General features: G+C 45.4%; 1 protein-coding gene across 4 annotated transcripts in view; it reads left to right on the top strand.

The window, feature by feature from the left end:
- The window catches only part of UBR4 (ubiquitin protein ligase E3 component n-recognin 4), a 131679-nt gene that overhangs the window by 35631 nt on the left and 74306 nt on the right, over positions 1-21742 (top strand). For all 4 annotated transcript variants that reach the window (XM_042951688.1, XM_042951686.1, XM_042951687.1 and 1 more), the window contains exons 22-46: positions 200-328; positions 1153-1335; positions 1488-1610; positions 1700-1929; positions 3915-4036; positions 5317-5414; positions 6408-6565; positions 7325-7534; positions 8543-8644; positions 8946-9046; positions 9289-9487; positions 9877-10065; positions 10737-10800; positions 12271-12462; positions 13021-13091; positions 13184-13331; positions 13784-14011; positions 14667-14837; positions 16017-16199; positions 17161-17319; positions 17883-18035; positions 18482-18709; positions 19005-19162; positions 20094-20265; positions 20547-20748. In XM_042951688.1, coding sequence (XP_042807622.1) covers positions 200-328; positions 1153-1335; positions 1488-1610; positions 1700-1929; positions 3915-4036; positions 5317-5414; positions 6408-6565; positions 7325-7534; positions 8543-8644; positions 8946-9046; positions 9289-9487; positions 9877-10065; positions 10737-10800; positions 12271-12462; positions 13021-13091; positions 13184-13331; positions 13784-14011; positions 14667-14837; positions 16017-16199; positions 17161-17319; positions 17883-18035; positions 18482-18709; positions 19005-19162; positions 20094-20265; positions 20547-20748 — 3973 coding nt within the window. The remainder of the gene's footprint in view (positions 1-199; positions 329-1152; positions 1336-1487; positions 1611-1699; positions 1930-3914; positions 4037-5316; positions 5415-6407; positions 6566-7324; positions 7535-8542; positions 8645-8945; positions 9047-9288; positions 9488-9876; positions 10066-10736; positions 10801-12270; positions 12463-13020; positions 13092-13183; positions 13332-13783; positions 14012-14666; positions 14838-16016; positions 16200-17160; positions 17320-17882; positions 18036-18481; positions 18710-19004; positions 19163-20093; positions 20266-20546; positions 20749-21742) is intronic.

The raw sequence follows: 21742 nt of genomic DNA, 5'->3' as shown, positions 1-21742 counted from the left end.
TATAGCCTGCACTTGTGTGCGCACCATAACCCATCAGCTGGGAGAGGTCCCTGAGTGGGAATCTTGCTGCAGTGAGAAATTCATAACTATAATTTGAATGAGCTGTTTTGTCAGTTCTGAGGTTAAATGGTAGTGTATGGGTTGGAGGAAAAATATTTCAAAAAATGGGACAGAATGATTTTCTTTCTCTCGATATTAGGCGTGCGATGTTCTTTTCTCCAAGCTTGTCAAATATGATGAGCTTTATACGGCACTGACATCACTGCTCGCTGCTGGATCCCAGCTTGACACAGTCCGGAGGAAGGAAAATAAGAACGTAACGGCCCTGGTAAGACCACCGAAGCCCAGGCTGATGATGAAGAGTTTGGGCTGTGTTTGATGATTTGGTAGCTGTTCTACCAGAAATTTCTTTCTGGGGTCTAATCAGTTATTGAATTATCTGTTTCTTACCTTCAGCGAATGGTGGTTGATAGGTCACATTGAAAGTCTCCCACTGGAGCTTTTCCTGTGGTCCCGTGAATGTGTCTCTGTACCTCTAGAAGTTATGACAACAATTAGAGCCACAGAAAGGGCCACCTGATTGTGGGCCTGCGAGGCAGAATGTCCTGCTCTCTTTTGGTTACTTGGTAATTCTTGGGGAGCCGAAGTTGTCTTAGAACTGTGATTTTGGCTTGTGAGATGTGCAAGTGTGGAGCACATTATTTATATGTGGGTTCTAACATGTTCTGCTTTATTATTGGATGTATTCTCTATAAAGATGTGGGGAGCAGACTTGAGAGCCAAATCTCAGTTGAAAATCAGGACTCTACACAGTCTGCTCTAAATGTATTCAGGGGGCGCCTGGGTAGCTTAGTGGGTTGAGCATCCGGCTTCGGCTCTGGTCATGGTCTCACCATTTGTGAGTTTGAGCCCTGCATCAGGCTTTGTGTTAACAGTTCGGAGCTGGAGCCTGGAGCCTGCTTGGGATTCTGGATCTCCCTCTCTCTCTGCCTCACCCCCCCCCTCCCCCCCCCCAACTTGAGCTCTGTCTCGGTCTGCTTTCAAAAATAAATATTAAAAAAAAAATGCTGTATTTGGAACAGTTCTCACTGTCAGGGAGCTCATGACGCGATAGCAAGTGCTATTGCTGTGATTGCTCTTTGCTTTTTCCAGGAGGCCTGTGCCCTTCAGTATTACTTCTTGATACTGTGGAGGATCCTAGGGATTTTGCCACCATCGAAGACTTACATGAACCAGCTGGCCATGAATTCCCCTGAGATGAGTGAATGTGACATCTTACACACCCTGAGGTGGTCTTCCCGTCTCCGCATCAGCTCCTACGTCAACTGGATAAAGGTACCGCAGTGTGACACAGGCCTTGCTGCCAAAGGGTTGTCCAAAGTCACCGTGCTCTGTACTTGTGGGAACTTGTTAATTTAAGAGTAATGAAAGCTTTAGATTCTGTCTGTGTCAACCTTCTGAACACGTTTTCTTGGCTGTCCAAATAGGATCACCTTATCAAACAGGGCATGAAGGCTGAACATGCCAGTTCTCTCTTAGAACTGGCATCCACCAAGTGCAGCTCAGTGAAGTATGACGTTGAAATTGTAGAGGAATACTTTGCTCGACAGGTACGTTAGTTTTGGGTTCATAATGACAGGATTTAGCTTCTGCTGCAGTCTTTCCCCACAACTAATTAGTATCTTGGGTATCTTTAAAGATCTCATCATTCTGTAGCATTGACTGTACCACCATCTTGCAACTTCATGAAATTCCAAGCCTGCAGTCCATCTACACCCTCGATGCTGCCATCTCGAAGGTCCAGGTCTCTCTGGATGAGCATTTTTCTAAGATGGCCGCTGAGACTGATCCTCATAAGTCATCTGAGGTCACCAAGAACCTGCTTCCAGCCACGCTACAACTCATCGACACCTATGCATCGTTCATTAGGTGTGACAGGCTGCCTGCCCACAGATGTCAAGATGGGGAATTTAGATCCTTCGGTGGTTTGCTTTCCTTAGAGGCCTGGAAATTCTTCACATTGGACTTAGCGGTGTTTTTTTTTTTTAAGTTTATTTATTTATTTTGAGAGAGAGATCAAGTGCTGTAGGGGCAGAGGGAGGGGAGAGAGAATCCCAGGCAGGCTCTGCACTGTCAGTGTAGAGCCCAGTGCGGGGTTTGAACCCAAGAACCATGAGATCGTGACCTGAGCTGAAATTAGTAAGAGTCTGACACTTAACCACCTGAGCCACTTAGGTGCCCCTAGACTTTGTGGTTCTAGGTACTGTTCACTGTGCAGATCCCAAAGGACTCAGAATTGTACACATTTTTTATTTTTATTTTTGTCAGCTTCGGTTTTTTCTTTTTTCCCCCTCTCTTTGTAGACTGCCTGATGAGGGAATTTTCAAATAGTTCAGGAAGAGTTGAGAAGTTTGATTTCTATAAATCTTTAAATGTCTTGTATCATTTACCTTGTAGGATATAAGGAAAGGTAACACAATTTCTCCAGACATGTCATTTCTGTTACTAAGATAAAGCTTTAAATGTTTTTGAATTTCATGGTAGGTAGTTAGAGAAAAAAATTTCCTAATGAGTTAGAGAGTATTTTGAAATCCAGTCCTTTCTTAAGTAATAAACACTGCAATTTGCATGCCCTGTAGACTTGTTCTGTGGGATGTTTAAATATTGTGGAATTTGTTTTCAGTGTATAAAAATTAGGAATTTGTTCACAAAACAAGATTTCAGGCTTTTCTTACATTGGAAGAGCTGGCAAAACTGGGCTTGACATCCCATGTGACATTAACACACTGGAGTTGAGGAGTGGCTGCCCCTTGTAGCTCTGCCCACCGGGCCCCTTTATGCTCATTTACTTTATCTGGTGCCCGTAGGATTTCACTGTTCAGCTCCTGTTCTTTGGAACTTTTGTGCTGAAAGGGACTCGGATTGTTATAAAGTTTAACTAATGTCTGGGTGTGAGTGTCTTGGAGTAAGTAGAGCAGAGACTATTGCTAGAGGCACAATTTTTGACAATATATGAGCCATAAGCGTGAGTAGGAAATGTGAGTGCTTGCTTGTGCCAAGTACTGATCTAGGTACCAGGGATATCGCAGGGTCAAAGGTGACCAAGTCACTTCCCTCTGAGAGCTTGTGGGCTCTAATCTGACCCATTAATTAATGCCAACAGTTTGTATACTGTTAATAAATGTTCCTGGCAAGTAAGTTTGGGAAGTGCTGAGTAAATATAATTGAACAGCTCTCGAGAAAGTATAGTATAGTTGATCCTTGAACAGCATGGGTTAGGGGCACCAATCCCCCTGTGCAGTTAGAAATCCGCAGAGAACTTTTGACTCCCCAAAACATAACTACTAATAGCCTGCTGTTGATCGGAGGCCTTACTGGTAACATCAAAACGATCGATTAGCGCGTATCTTGTATACAAAGGTATCATATCCTGTATTCTTACAATTAAGTAAGCTATTTGTAAAACATAAAAAGATAACATCATACGAAAACCACAAGGAAGACAGAATATGTTTACAGTACTGTACGGTATTTACCGACAAAGATCCACGTGTGAGTGTACCTGTGCAGTTAACACTTAATGTCATTCAAAGGTCAACCGTACTTCTCAGAGCCTTCAGTATATACATTGCCAAACTTCCAAGGCCGGGGAGAGGTGGGTGGATAGTGTTCAATGTTCGCCAAGCTCATCTGTCCTGGAATTATGTTTTGGGAACATTTCAGAGGATGGGATATTCTTTGGAAACAGTTGCCCATTGGAATTTGTAGGAGATTAGAAATGGGTAGGTACTCTCAACTATATTTAATAGATTAGGAAACTGAGATAACAGGTATTTCAATTTGTCTAGGGTAGTTTCTCCTATGATGGGAGTAGATTACTTCAGTTTTCATGTAGCCCCCTGTTTTTTCTTCAGAGCCTATTTGCTACAGAACTTTAATGAAGAAGGATCCACTGAAAAACCATCCCAGGAGAAATTGCATGGCTTTGCTGCTGTTTTGGCTATTGGCTCTAGTAGGTGCAAAGCCAACACTCTGGGTAAGTGAATTTGAAAATGCTATTACTACCATTGAGTAATAGTATAATGCTATTAATACCATTGAGAATGAGTACTACCATTTATCTGCCTGCCTGCTGACATTTACCACTCACTGGGGCCTTTGTGTGTCAGACACAGAGGTGTGTGTGTGTGTGTGTGTGTGTGTGTGTGTGTGTCTGTGTGTGTGTGTGTCTGTGTCTATCTGTCCTCTCAGGAGCCCTGTGAAGTGTTACCGTCCCCTTTTACTCATTAGGAAACTAAGTCCTCGAAGTTAACTTGCCCGAAATCCTGCATCTTGCAATATGTGGAGGCTGGGATCCAAACCAACATCATTAAACCAACAGCATTAAACTGTTGCTGTTAGCACAGATCTTTGTTCTTGTTTTCTTTTTTCTTTTTTTTTTTTAGTTTATTGATTTATTTTGAGAGACAGCATGAGCAGGGAGAGGCAGAGAGAGAGAGAGAGAATGAATCCCAAGCAGGCTCCACACTGTTGGCACAGAGCCCAATGCGGGGCTCAAACTCACGACCATGAGATCATGATCTGAGCTGAAACCAAGAATCAGACACTTAATGGACTGAGCCACCCAGGCGCCCCTGTTCTATTTGTCATTTATAGAGATCAGGAAGATTAGCAAGCTGTCCCTTTGTGCTGGGCAAACCTCTTCCCTTTTTTAGGAATGATCTGGTAGAAATGTAGGATGGCAAGCAAAAGGACTTGAGCAGGACTGGAGTGAAGGGCGGTAGTTACCCTTTAAATTTATAGCCGTTTGTATTTTCCTGAATTGCAAGCTTTAAATGCCCTTTCAGTGTTCAGGTAGTCTGTCTCACTTGAAGAAATTAAATTCTACTACTTCATCAAACACTGTTCTTGATGTGGATTAAGAATCCCTGTCTTCAGATTTGTCTTAAGGAGAAAAGAGGTCAGAGTGCTGCCCGTCCACAGAGGGTGTAGCAGAGGCTGAAGAGCGGTCTTAGCCTGACTTGTAGCGACATGCCCCCACTTCGCATCTTGTTTTCAGTTGTCGTCTTTATTTGCAAGATTAGAAAGTGAATGTGATGGGAAGTGAAAACCTTATAATCGACATTGTTAGCTATTAAGCAGTTAGTTAGCTCTTGGACATAGTACTGCTATTGAAACACCCATCTAAGCGATCTTCGTAATTATTTTGACAGCTTGGGCAATGGTGTTTCTTTCTGCATTTGGGCTTGGCTTTAAAATACTATGTGTCATTCTTTCCCTCTGGTGATGAGTTCTCATCCTTCCTGTCGCCTCCAGGTCCCACACTGGTTCAGAATTTACCATCCTGGGTGCAGGCTGTGTGTGAATCCTGGAATAACATCAACACCAACGAGTTTCCCAACATTGGCTCCTGGGTGAGTGTCTGTTCTGGGAATAGAAATGTGGAGCACCGGCTATTCTGTGTTCTGTTCTTGTTCCTTAGGCTGAAACTAGCTGCCACGAGGTCTTGGTATGCAGCAGTATATTTGCTAATGATAATTGATGTTTGAATCGATAATCAAAGCCTTGAATTACCCAAGCGGTACCCAGGTGGTCGTTTTGTTAGGAAGTCTGGGTTACCCTGTTAAGTGGACGACCACCTTATTACTATGAGTGTGTTTTTTCGTCTGCTTAAGACTGGGATGTGAAGATGAATCGTATTAAGTGTAAAGTGCTGACAAGATCTAGCATCTGAATTCTCAGAAGATATAAACTGTTTCATTTTCTTTTTAGGAGAAATGTCAGGCGCCTACTCCTTTTGTAATGATTTTATATAGTAGCTTTTAGGTTCTCTAGGCTCTTAGAAGACTGTAGAATCTTCTGTCCATTTACTTGACCTTTGTGGATGCTCTAATCAAATTACCTCTATTAACAGATAATTCCGTTGTCACAGTTCTTTGGAAAAGCCAAATATTATAATCTTGTTGTCCTGCTTTGTAATTGTGACCCCTATTTACATCACCCGGAGCTATAGCAGAAGGATCGTGAAGATATTTTAATGGAGGCTCTGGGGCTTTGCAAAATACAGATCCTTCTTAATTATGAGAGACAGTAGTCTTAATGTGAAGTATAATGTATTCTAATGATTTGAAACCTGGTATTGGGTATCTTAACTTTGTACTAACATTTTAACTTAACTTTTGAAATTTTAAGTTAACTCTGTACTCACTACAATTTGTTAACTGCTTTCAGTGCTCCACCCCACGTTGCTTTCCAGGATGGATAATAGTATATACTGAGTAGAGCCGTTGTCTAGAAACCTCGGTGGAGGTCTTAGTTTATGTCAGTTGGTTTTTTTCCCCCACACGAGAGTTTATCCCAGATAGGTAGACGCTTTTTCTGTTCTTGTCTGTTTTGTTCCCTTCCAGCGCAATGCCTTTGCTAATGACACCATCCCTTCGGAGAGTTACATCAGTGCTGTGCAGGCTGCTCACTTGGGGACACTTTGTGGCCAAAGCCTGCCCCTGGCTGCTTCCCTGAAGCACACCCTTCTCTCCCTGGTCAGGCTGACTGGAGATCTTATTGTGTGAGTACCTACTGCCCAGCCCTCGGTGCTCGCTGTGCCTGCGTCCTGTCGTAGCTAAAGGAAGACAGGATGTAGGGCTGTATAATGATGCTTTTCCTGCATGCTTTGATAGCAGAGAGAGTATTGTTTCAGAGTGAATAGAGTGTGAACATTCATCTAGAATGCCATGTGAAAGGCAACAGGATACCTCCTCCCCTCCTGCAGAAGAGGCCATGCAGGCTTCAAATCATATTGTAATTTTGAAGTGCTTCGGGTCGGAATTTGAAGGTGGCAGTGATGTATTTCAAATCACGTGTCTCCAGAATCATCACGGGAGTTAGACTCTGCTATTGTGGGGCTGGGACAGGCCAGTGGAGGCATGCTCTGTCTTCCAGTACATAGGTCACAGGTGAAGTCCCGTATCATATTGCCTTAAGCGTGGTCCGGATTCCTGGTAGTTCTAGAAGAGTTGTCTGGGTTTCTAGTTTAGGTTTCAGTTCATTTTCTTTTCTGAATACTCTATAAAATACACCTTACATTATTTAACATTTTAATAAATGGGCTTTTTACATGGAAATGATTTTTGTTTTTGATAGAATAACGAAAAAGAAAATTTTGAAGTTGTATGATTACATCTATGTAAAAAAATAACTGCCAAGGGAAAAAAAGCCTGGGGTAAAAGCTCTCACCCCTTAATAAGTGATTGAATTGCTCGGTCCTTGCCTTTGCAGCTAATTTTGGGGGAGTATATCCATTGACATGGTTCCATTTTCTTTGAAGTTGGTCCGATGAGATGAACCCGCCACAGGTAATTCGGACCCTGCTTCCCCTTCTTTTGGAGTCGAGCACTGAGAGCGTCGCCGAGATCAGTAGCAACTCTTTGGAGCGCATCCTGGGCCCTGCGGAGTCTGATGAGTTCTTGGCTCGAGTATATGAGAAACTGATCACTGGTTGTTACAACATTCTGGCCAACCATGCAGATCCCAATAGGTGAGCCTGATCTGAGCAGACATCAGGTTCCTGTGACCTCCTGCTGTTTTCAGTGAAATGTACTGGCTTCTTTATGTCATTAACTCATGACTTGTACTTTTTAATTGAAAGTTCTGTGCTTATATGTCTTCTCTTAATGATGAATTCTTAAGAATCAGCATTGAGTAGATGGAAGGCTTAAATGGTTCATATTTGGAAACTTTAAGTCATTGAATGGATGCTTATCAAGCACTGTATTAGATACAATGAACCGTACAAAGGACCTTCATAAAATTTCTAATATTTTTGTAACCCTGCTTCTTTCGGAAATGGGTGGTGTGGAATTAGGTGGTCTGTCACCATTGTCTGACTTTGGTAGTTTAGGTCTTAGTGATGTAGATGAGTCATGAGGAACAGCAAAGTAAGCTGCAGTTTTGTCCCACTGAGAAGCGGACAGATAAAGGGTCCAGTACTGGGGTTTCTGGTCTTTTTGTTGTTGATGAATCCATGGTTTCATCAAGGGCTCCTTTTTTTTTTTTTTTCTTTTCCCTCCCTTCTTCCCTCTCCTCCCTTCCTCCCTTTCCTGCCTTCTTCCCTCTCCTCCCTTTTTCCCTCCCCTCCCTTTTTCCCTCCCCTCCCTTTTTCCCTCCCCTCCCTTTTTCCCTCTCCTCCCTTTTTCCCTCTCCTCCCTTTTTCCCTCTCCTCCCTTTTTCCCTCTTCTCCTTTCCTTTCTTCCTTCCTTTCTTCCTTATAATTTAAAACAGCAGCAATGATTTCTTTGGACTCTTAGAGATTGAGTACATCTGTTATCTCAGGTTTTATTAACTTTTTAGTTTTATTATAATTCAACTTGTTAAACATGCACCGAGTTCCTACTGCACAGCCAGGCTTTATGCTAATAAGTTTTGGGGGAAAAAACCCCAGAATATTGCCCTTAAGGTTTAGTGATAAACTTTGGGTTTTTAAAAATATTAGGAAGGCATTGACACATTTTATTTCTGGTAGTTGACTTTTCTTTGTGCTTCTCAGTGGACTGGATGAATCCATCTTGGAGGAATGTCTCCAGTATTTGGAAAAGCAGCTGGAAAGCAGCCAGGCTCGTAAAGCCATGGAGGAATTTTTCTCTGACAGGTGAGCTGTATTTTGTTTTCCTCAGTGAACAGTTTTTGAATGCCTTCTGAAAGTAGTAGGTATTTCTTCTCAGGGAGCACCCAAGGCCTGCTTCAGTGTCTGTACTGTGGGGAGGACTTAGATTCATTGCTGACTCCTTCAGGTTATTGATGAGGGGGTTGACTTCATGAACACCTAGTGTGGTTCATTGGCAAGTGGCCAGTTCCCCTGGGAGAGATGACATCGTGAAGACATAGAAGCGGATGCCTTTTATGTGAGGCTTAATGTGATTCTTCCATTTTTCCCCCCTTCTGCCTCCCAGTGGGGAACTGGTGCAGATCATGATGGCAACAGCCAATGAGAACCTGTCTGCTAAATTCTGCAACCGGGTTCTGAGATTCTTCACCAAACTCTTCCAGCTGAGTGAGTGACAGCTTTTGGTAATCTTCTTATGGGAACTTTGATGTCCGGCTAATACTGTGCCTATCTTCTGCCTGAGTGTAAGCACCGCATAACAAGTGCAGAGAATCCCTCTGAGAAAGTGTGGAAGGAAGTTGAAAACTTGCTCGAAGCCTTTCCTTCCCTCTTTCCTGGCTCACAGTCTGCGCTTCTCCCCCTTTTCCCCGCCTTCCTTCACTGACCGGAGTCTCTCGGTCTGTCCCTAGCTGAGAAGAACCCTAACCCGAGCCTTCTGCACCTCTGTGGCTCTCTGGCGCAGCTGGCGTGTGTGGAACCTGTGCGTCTCCAGGCCTGGCTCACGCGCATGACTGCGTCACCCCCCAAAGATTCTGATCAGCTGGATGTGATTCAGGAGAACCGGCAGCTCTTGCAGTTACTGACTACTTACATTGTTCGGGAAAACAGGTAGAACACGTGCATTTAGGTCAGGTGTCGAGAAGAGCCCCAGATGAACGCTGAGAGTATTTGTTACTTTCTTTCCTTCAGGCATTGGTCCTTAACGTTTTGAACGATTCCACAGCTCCCCTCACTAGACTTAAGGAATCTAGTGGAACTCCTTGGTTTTTCCCGTGGAAAAACTTTTGCAGTGACTTGGCCTGTCATTTATCGCATAGGCGAATGTTTTGTGCTCTACTAGCCAAAGTCCGAAACTGGGTGCATGTATATGGCAAGGGGGAGAGAGTCACGTATTTAATGTTTAATTTGCAATGTCTCTTAATGACTCTTACAAATTGAGAAGTACAGTCAGACTCCTGTTGTTTTATTTAACTAATTTGCTATTTCTTTTCTACCAGCCAAGTTGGGGAAGGTGTGTGTGCTGTGCTTCTGGGCACCCTGATCCCCATGGCGACAGAGATGTTGGCCAACGGTGATGGGACTGGTTTCCCTGAACTCATGGTTGTGATGGCCACCCTGGCCAGTGCAGGTCAAGGTGCTGGCCATCTTCAGCTTCACAATGCTGCTGTGGACTGGCTGAGTAGATGGTAAGATGATGAATTTGGAGGAGCCCATCACTCTTAGAGAAAGGGGGGAATAGATCATTAATTGCAAGGTATTTTCTTTGTAGCTTGCAGTGAGTATAAAAAGAAACTTGAGTCTACATTTTTATTGGGGATCGAGGGAGTAGCCTGTAACTGTTCACTTTTTTTTTTAAATCCATCAGCTCCTAAGCTTTTTTTGTTTTTTAATGTTTATTTTTGAGAAAGAGTTAGAGAGAGAGAGAGAGAGAGAGAGAGAGACCAGCGTGAGCGGGGGAGGGGCAGAGAGAAAGGGAGACACAGAATCTGAAGCAGACTTCAAGCTCTGAGCTGTCAGCACAGAGCCCGACATGGGGCTTGAACTTAGGAGCTATGAGATCATGACCTGAGCCGAAGTCGGACGCTCAACCGACTGCAACTGTTCACTTTAGACTGAATCTTTGTCATATCCCTGGTAGGGTTTCCTGTTCGTTACCCCTGGGGGAAGTCTTAGGGAAAGTGATAAGTGTCAGTGAGAAGACTGGAGCACCCCAAACCTCAGCGTTTTTCTGAGAATGCTTTGGCTTCCCAGTGTCTACAAACTGATGCAGGATTCATGAAGCTACTTCCTTTTCTTTGGTTCCTTGGATGATTTTGTGTCTCCCCCCCCATCCCCTTTTCTTTCCCCTTTGGGACAGCAAGAAATACCTGTCACAGAAGAATGTGGTCGAAAAACTGAATGCCAATGTAATGCACGGAAAGGTAAGCAAAATGCAGAGAGACAGCAGTCGGCGAGTGATGATCCTTACCTTTGTGGTCACATAGAAGGCTCTGCTTCTTACTGGCTTGTGTCCCTGGCCAGCCTGCCTACAATTTCAAAGCCCTGGGAGTGTATAATTCTGAACTGTGTGCCCTTGGGCCTTTGCTGAGTGACGAGGAATGATAGGAGGGAACTAATATGGGAAACAGTATCCAACTGAATCCTTCATAAAACCTGGTGGATTCTTGCTATTTTTAGCTATTGGTGTGCTGTGGAACTGGAGCTGTGTGCTCTGAGTAGGTGTTCTGTGCGGTTACAGACTGCCTTCTCAGCTCTAGTCCAGTTGCTAGAATAGTTTAATTTACCCGAAGGTTCAGGGCATCTCTGAGAAGGGTTTGGAACTGACCAAAGTCCACGTTCAGTTGTTCGCCTGCCCCACCACGGACCTGCCATAGGTCACCGAGAGCGGGTAACCGGCCTCTGAGACCCAGCAGCATAGCGCTGTTTATTTCTCGGTAATGAGACGATTTAAATTTCAGTAATTTCAGCCTTTCTTGCTCGTCTTTCTCCTCTGAGTCTGAACCGTCGCTGCAGAGTGAAGAGCTCAGAAGTCTGAGGCCTTGATGCCAGGCTGCTGGGTCCTCAGGCAAGCACGAGCTGCTGGCAGCTGTTTGCTGGAAAACTTGTGGCTTCATTTCCGAAGCTGTTCCTCTCTTACTGCTTTCACTTAAAAGTCTTTCGCTAATGGTTAGAAAAAATTGCTAATGGTAGGGAGAAAGCCAGCGAGAGCCTATTCATACTTTGAATCTAGTCTGTTTTTCCTTTCTTCATTTAAATTGAGGTATACTTGACAGGTAACCCCGTATCCGTTTCAGGTGCACAGCACGGGGATTCACTGTTTGGGCGTGTTGTGGAGTGATCCCCACAATAAGGCTGGTTGCTGTCTGTCTCCATATGTAGTTCTGAAACGTGTTTTCCTCGTAAGGAGTTTAGAGATCTGCTCACTGAGCACCTGTCAACACATCATACATTGTTAGTTGTAGTCGCCATGCTGTGCTTTATTTACATCCCTGTGACTTACTTATTTTATAACCGGAAGTTTGTGTCTTTTGAACCTCATTCATCCATTCTCCACCCACCGCTCCCCTGACTCTGGCAACCACCAGTCTCTTCTCTGTATCATTTTCTTCTCTTTTTCTATTTTCCTGATGACAGTTTTACTTCATTTCATAATTTGTAAAGGGTTGTCTTTGTGCTTAAGGATGAGTGAATCCCGTTAATTCAGTACAGTGTATTGACTGGCTACACGTGGCCATAGTGCTCAGAGGTGAGGAAGTAGATCATTGAAGCGTGTGGATTTTCTTGTCTGCTTTTATACCATTTCTCTGATTGCGGGCTTTATTGGGAGAAGTCTGAGAATCGGGTATGGAGAACTGAAGTTTCTGTGACGGGGTAGTGGTCTTCTCTTCTAGCATGTGATAGTCCTGGAGTGCACATGCCACATTATGTCTTACTTGGCTGATGTCACCAATGCCCTGAGCCAGAGTAATGGTCAAGGCCCAAGTCACCTCTCGGTGGATGGGGAGGAGCGAGCCATTGAGGTGGATTCAGACTGGGTGGAGGAGTTGGCCGTGGAAGAGGAGGACTCTCAGGCTGAGGATTCAGTAAGTACCACGTAACCATCCAGGTCACCCTGTAAGGTTAACAACAGTGACGGGCACTGACAAAGCTCATGCTAAATAAGCTTTTGGCCTTCTTTTCTGGCCCCTGTGAGCTTCAAAACTCTCCTGCTCCTGCCTGCTTTCTCCCAGTTTACATGACTAACGCCAGACTGATTTTCTAGTCTGCAGAGCAGGCTGGAGGCATCTAATCTCTTGGGGAAAAGACTATTTAACAAGCACATGGTTTCTTCCATCCAGAGTCACTTATCCTGTAGTCGTTCAATTTTTGTATCCTAACTGCAGTCTTAGAGACGAATTCCTCATGGGGATGGTGTGAGCTCACTTGGACAGAAAACATAAGATTTATTTATTTTTTTTCTAACCACAAAACTATAAGCTCTCACCCAGAATTGTAGCACATTTATAGGCTGTAGATTATTTCCAGGGGTAGATTTTACTGGTCATTTCTGAATGGACCATTTATTCTCCATAGGATGTATTTCTGTGGGGGCCTGTGTGGAAGAGTATATTTCTGATTAAAAAGATTTATTATCTTTGAAGGATGAAGATTCTCTTTGCAATAAACTCTGCACTTTCACGATCACTCAGAAAGAATTCATGAACCAGCATTGGTAAGAGTGGTTCTTTTTTTCAGAAGGTGAGGATTTGCGGGGCCTTGGCCTTGGGACTGCTGGGCTCATTTGCCGGTTCTTGTTCTTTGCAGGTACCACTGTCACACCTGCAAAATGGTTGACGGGGTGGGTGTGTGCACGGTGTGTGCCAAGGTGTGCCACAAGGATCATGAGATTTCCTATGCCAAGTATGGGTCCTTCTTCTGTGACTGTGGAGCCAAGGAAGATGGCAGCTGTTTGGTGAGAGTTTGGAACATTCGCTGGGCTACAAAGGGTGACGTGTTAGTGACACGGGAATGCTGACGCCAGACTGGGTAATTCCCATGTCACCTTCACGGTGGCCCAGGTCTAGGAGTATGTTCTGCTTCTGTCACTGATCATGGCCTAAGCACTTCGCTCAGAACGTTAGACCTTGCAGTGTCCTTAAACAGCTTGCGGTTTTTCCCAAAGACCTGCCACAGTTTCAGAAGTTGTAACCGAGACCTGTTGCTGTGAGTGGGTTAGGGACCCAGTTAGGTGGATACCTGTCAGCTGGATGTTAGATATTAGGTGAAGAAGAGAATTCAGGCATCTGGTTATCATTTAAATGGTTAGCCGATTTCTCCCCCGGGTCCAGATTTTCCTCCAAGGTCTTCAGCAGTGTTTCGGCTCTGTGGGTAGAGCTCAGAACCTCTGACGTTTTCTGTCCCCAGGCGCTGGTGAAGCGGACTCCCAGCAGTGGCATGAGCTCCACCATGAAGGAGTCAGCGTTTCAGAGTGAGCCCAGGGTTTCAGAGAGTCTGGTGCGCCACACCAGCACCTCCCCGGCCGACAAGGCCAAAGTCACCATCAGCGACGGAAAGGTTGCTGACGAAGACAAGCCCAAGAAGAGTAGCCTGTGCCGCACGGTGGAGGGCTGCCGGGAGGAGCTGCAGAACCAGGTGGGGATCTGGTGGTGCCCGGTGCGGTGGGCGGAGTGCGGAGCCTGGCAGGTGGGTTCGTGAGCAAGCCGGGCAGCTCCCTGGTGGGGCCGACAATTGCTTTCTCCTTTCTCTGAGTTTACTCATTTTCACAGGACAGGCGTGAGTAGGACGTGTCGTCAGCCCCTGCCTCACAGGGAGGGATTTAAGGACTGAGGGGTACCGTGGGGGTGTGGGGGAGGGTGAATTTTAGTTGGGTAATACTCGAGAGCACTTTTCTTGGCCAGGGTTCCTCATCCGAAGCAGAGCATACAGAAAGTGATTTAAGTGATTATTTTCTTAAGTTTTCTCAGGGATGGCATGTAACTAGAACGATTCTAGACGTACCAGAGAGAAGATATCATAGGTGATGAATGCATTCTAGCATTAGGGTGTATACACGGGACTCCTGGTTTAGAAAGATGGCTCTAGAGTTTGTAGCACAAATCCAGTATCAGAGAGAGAGAGAGAGAGAGAGAGAGATGGCTGGAAGATGGAATCGGAAGTGAGGAAATTGGATTCTAGATTCTGGAGGTAGTTACTGGCAAGATTATTATGATGAGTATGACCCATTATTTTTCTGTGTGTGTTTTTTTTGTTTTTTTTTTTTTCACTTGTGTATTTGGATTTTTCTCAGGCCAATTTCTCCTTCGCTCCTCTCGTGTTAGACATGCTCAGTTTCCTCATGGATGCCATTCAGACCAACTTTCAGCAGGCTTCAGCGGTGGGGAGCAGCAGCCGGGCTCAGCAAGCCCTCCGGGAGCTGCATACAGTGGACAAGGTGGTTGAGATGACAGACCAGCTGATGGTGAGTGTGTCCAGAGCAGCACATTTACAGACGTGCCATGGTATGCCGGGGACTCTCAGAAGTGCCCTTAGGACAGTCAGTCCCCAGCCATCCAGTGTGGAGATCGGCGTGTGAAGTGTGTCTTTTAAAAAAAAAAAAAAAAAAAAAAAACTTGGGAGTGCCTCGGTGGCTCAGTCGGTTGACCGTCCGACTTCGGCTCAGGTCATGGTCTCATGGTCCGTGAGTTCGAGCCCCTCGTCGGGCTCTGTGCTGACAGCTCAGAGCCTGGAGCCTCCTTTGGATCCTGTGTCTCCTTCTCTCTCTGTTGCTCCCTTGCTTTCTCTCTCTTTCTCAAAAATAAATAAAGATTAAAAACAAAATTAAAAAAAAAATGTATCAACTCCAAGATATGAGGAATAACATTTGGGGGCAATTATAGTAGTTAGAAGTTTCTTCCGTATAACAAAGTAGAAAACCTTTTCTCCCCTAAGGTTCTGCTGGCTTGCATAAATAGTGTTTGTCATCTTCTGCTTCTAGCCCTTTAGGCAATTCTATTTCTTTATATGAAATGGCTTATAAGTTGTAAGTTATTATCCACTTTAAAACCTGCTCAGCACTGAGTCTAGGATTTCTGGCGTGTTCTGCGTGTTCTCTTTAGTAGCAGCGTAACGTAATGAAAACGGCGTAAAGTGTGCTTTCGAAAGGGAAACGTACAAATGAATGAGGTCTAGGAATAGATCTCGCAAGTCATTTGGAAATACACACAGGTATATATACACATATATTCTGGTATCTTATTAAAAATGAGTCAGTTTTACACTAGTGGTTTTTAGACTTTCAGCTAATAAAGGTGAAGTTAAAAAGTATTGGGTTTGTGTTGGTGATCTATAAAGTTGCTGACCCAGTTTTCCCAGGTTAGAGCAATGAAAAACATTTCATCCGTTATCACCACCCTTTGACTTAAAAAAAAAGGGGGGGGGATTTTAACATTTTTGGAAGGCAGTATTTTGTATTAATTAAATTTAGCCTTATGAAACATTCAGTGTCTTGTTCTTACTGGATTGGCAATAATTTTGTCCATAGCTTAGAGCCTGGAACCCGCTAGTTTTGAGTGACTGCATTGTGCAGTTACTCGGTCACGTGAATAGCGGGTGAATCCATTTGATCTCTTTGCCTTACTACTGCTTCCTTCTCTGCCAGGTTCCCACCTTAGGCTCCCAGGAAGGCGCCTTTGAGAACGTTCGGATGAATTACAGTGGAGACCAGGGCCAGACTATTCGACAGCTCATCAGTGCCCACGTGCTCCGGCGGGTGGCTATGTGCGTGCTCTCCTCCCCACATGGGCGCCGCCAGCATTTGGCTGTCAGCCATGAGAAAGGCAAGGTGAGTTTCCTGTTCCTTCCCGCTCATTTTAGGTCATGTTTGTCTTAAGTGCTTAAGCAAAACAGATTGCTCCAATTGGCCCTCTGGGAAATGTTCCGATTGGCAATCTGGGAAAAAGTCTTTTGGGGTCCGGTAGTGTTTTAGGGGACAGAGCTCAATCAGCACGAACCCTGAGTTCGTTGATCAGACTTAGAAGCAGTACGACTAGAACAGAGATGCTGTTTCTGATGAGTAGTTTCCCTGTCAAAACCTACCCTTCAAGTTCTCAGAGAAAGGTAATGACTAGCTGTTACCTAGGCCAGCGTGGCTCCTGTTCTTGGCTTGGTATGGTCCTGCTGGAGGGAGGGCACAAACCAAGAGATAAAGGTCTTCATGGGAAGAGAGTCAGTGTTCTTTATTTAGTTCTTGCCTGCCCTCCTGGCCCACTGACGACACAGGGAAGTTTATGTCGTTTTATAGAACAAATTAGAAGTTGGAAGGGTAGTAGGTATCTTAACTCAAACTCAGCGTTTTTTGTTTTTTGTTTTTTTTTTTGGTATTCTGGCTTCTTCATCACCAGAAAAGTTGTTTTAACTTAAGTGAAAAACTGGAAATCCGAATAGTCTGTAAGTTCCCTCTAAAATACTTAAAAAAAAAAAAAAAAAAAAAAAAAAAAAAACAACACACCCCAAACTTGTTTAGAAAACTAGAAAGGATGCTAGTATGTAGGAAGTGGTTAATTCTTTTCATGACCCGAATATACGAAGAGGAGTTGGTTTCTTTGCTCTTCTCTTCTGTTATCACTGGAAGGAGGCAAGGAAGGGCATCCCATATCATCCCAGAGAAGGAGAAGCTGATACTGGTGTAGGCTTCTCCTGAGACACTTAACTGCGGACCGGTACCCATCGAAGGAGCTTTTATCGGGCTCTCCGTCCTCTAAGAGGACAGGGGTAAGAATACATTGGCGATTGTTCCCTTGCAGATCACCGTTCTGCAGCTCTCTGCACTCCTGAAGCAAGCAGATTCCAGCAAAAGGAAGTTGACTCTGACCCGCCTGGCTTCCGCCCCTGTCCCCTTTACTGTGCTGAGCCTCACTGGCAATCCCTGTAAGGAGGACTACCTTGCCGTTTGTGGGCTCAAGGTAAGAATCGGGTCCAGGTTCGACCACTTCGTGCTATGGATCCCACTCCTCTTCTCTCCCCTGTTGTCAGTACCGCTTTCTCATACTCACTGTCAAGATTAAAACCTAGGGTTACCCGCGTGGCTTGGTCAGTTGAGCGTTTAGCTCTTGATCTAGGCTCAGGTCATGATCTCACAGTTTGTGGGACTGAACCCCACGTCGGGCTCTGTGCTGATGATGTGGAGCCTATTTGGGATTCTCTCTCTTTCTTCCTTTCTCTCTGCCCCTCCGGCGTGCACGCTTGCTCACCAAGTAAATAAAACTAAAAAGAACTCTCCTGTTTGGCGCGGGAGAGCCCTTTAAAAAAAAAAAAAAAAAAAAAAAGGTTAACACTTAAAAGCCTTTCAAATGTAGAAGAAATCTTTTCCTGAATATCTTTCAGATTTCTCTTGTATCGGAAATGATTTTTGTGCATTTCGAAACCTGAATATATCCCTACCTGAAGACAGGGAACGTTAGGGAAGACTTGAGTTAGCCTACTTCCCACCATCTTCTAACCAGTCTGTTCCCTAAACCCTCTCTAGGACTGCCATGTGCTGACATTCAGTAGCTCAGGCTCTGTTTCGGATCACTTGGTGCTACACCCCCAGTTGGCAACGGGCAACTTCATCATTAAAGCTGTGTGGTTACCTGGTTCACAGACAGAGTTAGCTATCGTCACTGCGGACTTTGTCAAGGTATAGTTAGTGCTCGTTGATGATGTGGTCCTAGAATGGTTTGGTTTTTAAATCCAGAATGTCTGATCTCCATTATGTGCTAGCTTCTCCCAGAAATTAAAGGTGAGCGACCCTAACATTGTGTTGCCTTTTGTTATGATGCTGAGCTAGAGCTTTCCATCTGTAGGCTTTATGATACCGATTCTGGTTCTTCTCCTATACCAAGTGCGTGACTATTACTGTATTTATCACAAAATTTGTAGATATGTGTCTCTCCCTGGTCATTCCCTGAGGGAGAGTAGAAAGATGTTTGTCTTTGTGTGTTCTGTGCCTGACACAGATGCTTGTGGGATGGAGAATGAATGCTCATTACTTGCCAACGGCAGGTCTTTGGATTCTCCAGGATAATTTGGGGGTGGGCTGAAATAGACCTCCCTTATTTGATCTTCCTTCTTTCTGTCCTGCAGATTTACGACCTGTCTGTCGATGCCTTGAGCCCCACCTTCTACTTTCTCCTACCGAGCTCCAAGATAAGAGATGTTACCTTCCTCTTCAATGAGGAGGGAAAGAACATCATTGTTATAATGTCTTCAGCTGGTTACATCTATACCCAGCTCATGGAAGAGGCCAGTAGTGCGCAGCAGGGCCCCTTCTACGTCACCAACGTGCTGGAAATCAACCATGAGGACCTGAAGGTTCGGGCGGATGTTGCTCTCTCCTCTTCCAGATCTAGCTAGCCTAGCAGCTTCTCTGTTGTTCTTTTCCCTCTTGCCTCCTTTTCCCCAATAGCGGAAACTCTTGTCCTTTAGGACCAAACTGATTCAACGTGAAGTTCCATGATTCTCGTGGTACTGCTGAGATTTACCCAAGGGACTCAGATTACGAGAACCTGTGATCATGATTTAAAGCTAGTAACCAGCAGAGCTGGATGCTGGTCCCTGAGGCACCATGAGAGGTTAATGCAGGTGTTGTGTGTCTTCGCCCTGACAGGACAGTAACAGCCAGGTGGCCGGTGGTGGTGTGTCCGTCTACTACTCCCATGTGCTGCAGATGTTGTTCTTCAGCTATTGTCAAGGCAAATCGTTTGCAGCTACCATCAGCAGGACGACTCTGGAGGTGTTGCAGCTCTTCTCCATCAACATCAAAAGGTGGGAAGGAGCCCTTTGTGTTCAGCTTCCCCTGGCCCAGTACTGGCATCTGCTGGGGATCTGGTGAAACTTACTTTCCTCCTGCAAGCCTTTCCCTTTTGTGAGCAAGAGGCACCTAGTGTTGGCAGGGTGGCTGTTGGCATGCTCTGTCCTCTGCCACGCAGACCCCAAGCTATGAGAAGAAGTTTGGGGACCGCTGTCACTCAGAAGGGAAAAGCTGTAGTCGAGGCAGCAAATCTGTGATGACTAAGTTTTGAAACGGGAATGTAAGTTGCTTCCAGACACCCATGCTGCCAGAATGCCCTTTAAGTTTCCTTGCTGGGGTAGTTACTGATCAGTAAACAGAACATGATGTCAGCAGTGGGAGTATGGTTGGGGTTCAGGGCGTAGAGGCTTGCGTGAGGTGTCCTGATGATAGAGGTGTGCGTAAGGTGGCAAGTGTTTATTTAGAGAGCAGGGAGAAGAGGCTTAGGCTCTGTCTTTCCTGCCTGCCCTTGAAGAGCCATTGAAGTGCCATAGGCACCATTTCTGTCCTCTGTTTTGTGAAACATTAGCTGGTTGGAGGTGAAGGCAGATGGATGCCATTCACACAGAACTTGATGTACTTGGAGATTCTTACTAGGACCAAGGATCATGCCTTAGGCAGCTCCATGGCCTATGCAGTTGACAGCCTCTAGGCACAGGGGCCACCTCTTCCCTCAGACAGTGGAACCTAGCAGGGGAGATTTTTAAATCAGGACTCCTGCTGGAGGTACACCGTTGGGTATATGAGAGTATATACATGGCTCGAATAAAACTGAGGCTCGTGGGTAATTTGAGTCCCTGGACAAATACATTGCTCTGGGAATCAGGTATTTAGTCAGTATGGCCTATAAATCAAGAGAAGGAAGTCAGGATTGGTACCCTGACTGGCCGGTTTTGTCATCTGCAGTTCCAATGGTGGCAGTAAGACGTCTCCTGCCCTCTGCCAGTGGTCTGAGGTGATGAACCACCCTGGCTTGGTGTGTTGTGTCCAGCAAACCACAGGTGTGCCCCTGGTAGTTATGGTGAAGCCAGACACTTTCCTTATCCAAGAGATTAAGACTCTTCCTGCTAAAGCAAAGGTCAGTGCCAGATTCTTCCACCACTTGGCTGTGAACCTGGTCTCATTTTCTGTTTCTGTATTTGTATATTGTGTCACTTCCCCGGCTCTTGCAGTAGAAGCGGTTTATCAAAGAATTTTCACCCATTTTCTCCTAGATGCCTTTTCTTTGTTACTCTTCTGCACCCCCAAATGACTGTTACTCTTCCGCACCCCCAAAAGCTAGTTGCTTCTCTGCCTTTTTTCCGTAGGTTCTGATCTATAGCTGTGGGAACTCACACCCTCCTTTGTTCCCTCCGCCAGATCCAAGACATGGTTGCCATTCGGCACACGGCCTGCAACGAGCAGCAGCGGACCACCATGATCCTGCTGTGTGAGGACGGCAGCCTGCGCATTTACATGGCCAACGTGGAGAACACCTCCTACTGGCTCCAGCCGTCCCTGCAGCCCAGCAGTGTCGTCAGCATCATGAAGCCTGTGCGAAAGCGCAAGACTGCTACCATTAGTAAGGCCCCTCCTGGAAAGACTGGTGGGGGAATGGGGTTGGCAGTGTTCTAGACGAGCCCCGAAACAGACCGCAATAAATATCCGTGGGGAAATGGTGACTGTTCCGCTTGTCTGTTCTATGAAGGTAGAGATAGGTGCTAGCTGATTTCCCAAAGGCAGGATAAAGTGTCTTAGGGCCACCGGTGTTCTTTGTGGCTTTTAGAGACCCATCGTGCAGCTGGCAAGCATTCCCTGGCTCTCCACTTCAGGCCAGCCTTCTTAGGTGCCTGGTAAAGAATGATCCTGTGGACCTTGTTGGAGAGCTTTTCCTCTGGGTTTGGGAACATGGCCTGCCTGATGTGAGGTGGAGGGTGGAACTGATGGAGGATAGATTGCTTCCGTTGGTCCGTTTCTTACCAAGCGGTGACGAATCCGTCCTAGATCTCTGAGCCGGGAGTCTCACTCCTGACTGATAGAGGACTCTTGAGGGTGTGAAGGCTCAAACTCAGAGTGAGTGACTCCGGTTAAGCAGAGCTACCGAAATTTGTTCTAGAGTCCATGTTTGAGATGACGACGCAGCTCATTCTCCTGTAAAGAAGTAGTTTCTATTGTTTGCTTTATTTTTTTTATTATTATTTTCAATTTAATTAATTAATTAATTTGTTATTAGTTTTTAACGTTTATTCATTTCTTGAGAGACAAAGAGATACAGAGCGTGAGTAGGAGAGGGGCAGAGAGAGAGGGAGACACAGAATCCAAAGCAGGCTCCAGGATCCGAACCAACAGCAGAGCCCAATGCGGGGCTCGAACTCCCCAACTGTGAGATCACGACCTGAGCCACAGTCGGATGCTTAACCGACTGAGCCCACCCAGGCGCCTCATGTTTACTTTAAATAAACCAGTCACGAGGGGAGCCTGTTGCTACTAGCTGTACTCCATACCACACGCAACTTCTTTGTCCCGCCGGGTTGTGTTGTGGTCAGGGGTGACGACTGTTGGACAGCTAGCCCTGT

The sequence above is a fragment of the Panthera leo genome, chromosome C1 (assembly GCF_018350215.1).
Source record: "Panthera leo isolate Ple1 chromosome C1, P.leo_Ple1_pat1.1, whole genome shotgun sequence".
Taxonomy (NCBI): domain Eukaryota; kingdom Metazoa; phylum Chordata; class Mammalia; order Carnivora; family Felidae; genus Panthera; species Panthera leo.
The sequence above is the reverse complement of the archived record's forward strand: the minus strand, read 5'-3'. Positions and strand labels throughout refer to the sequence as shown.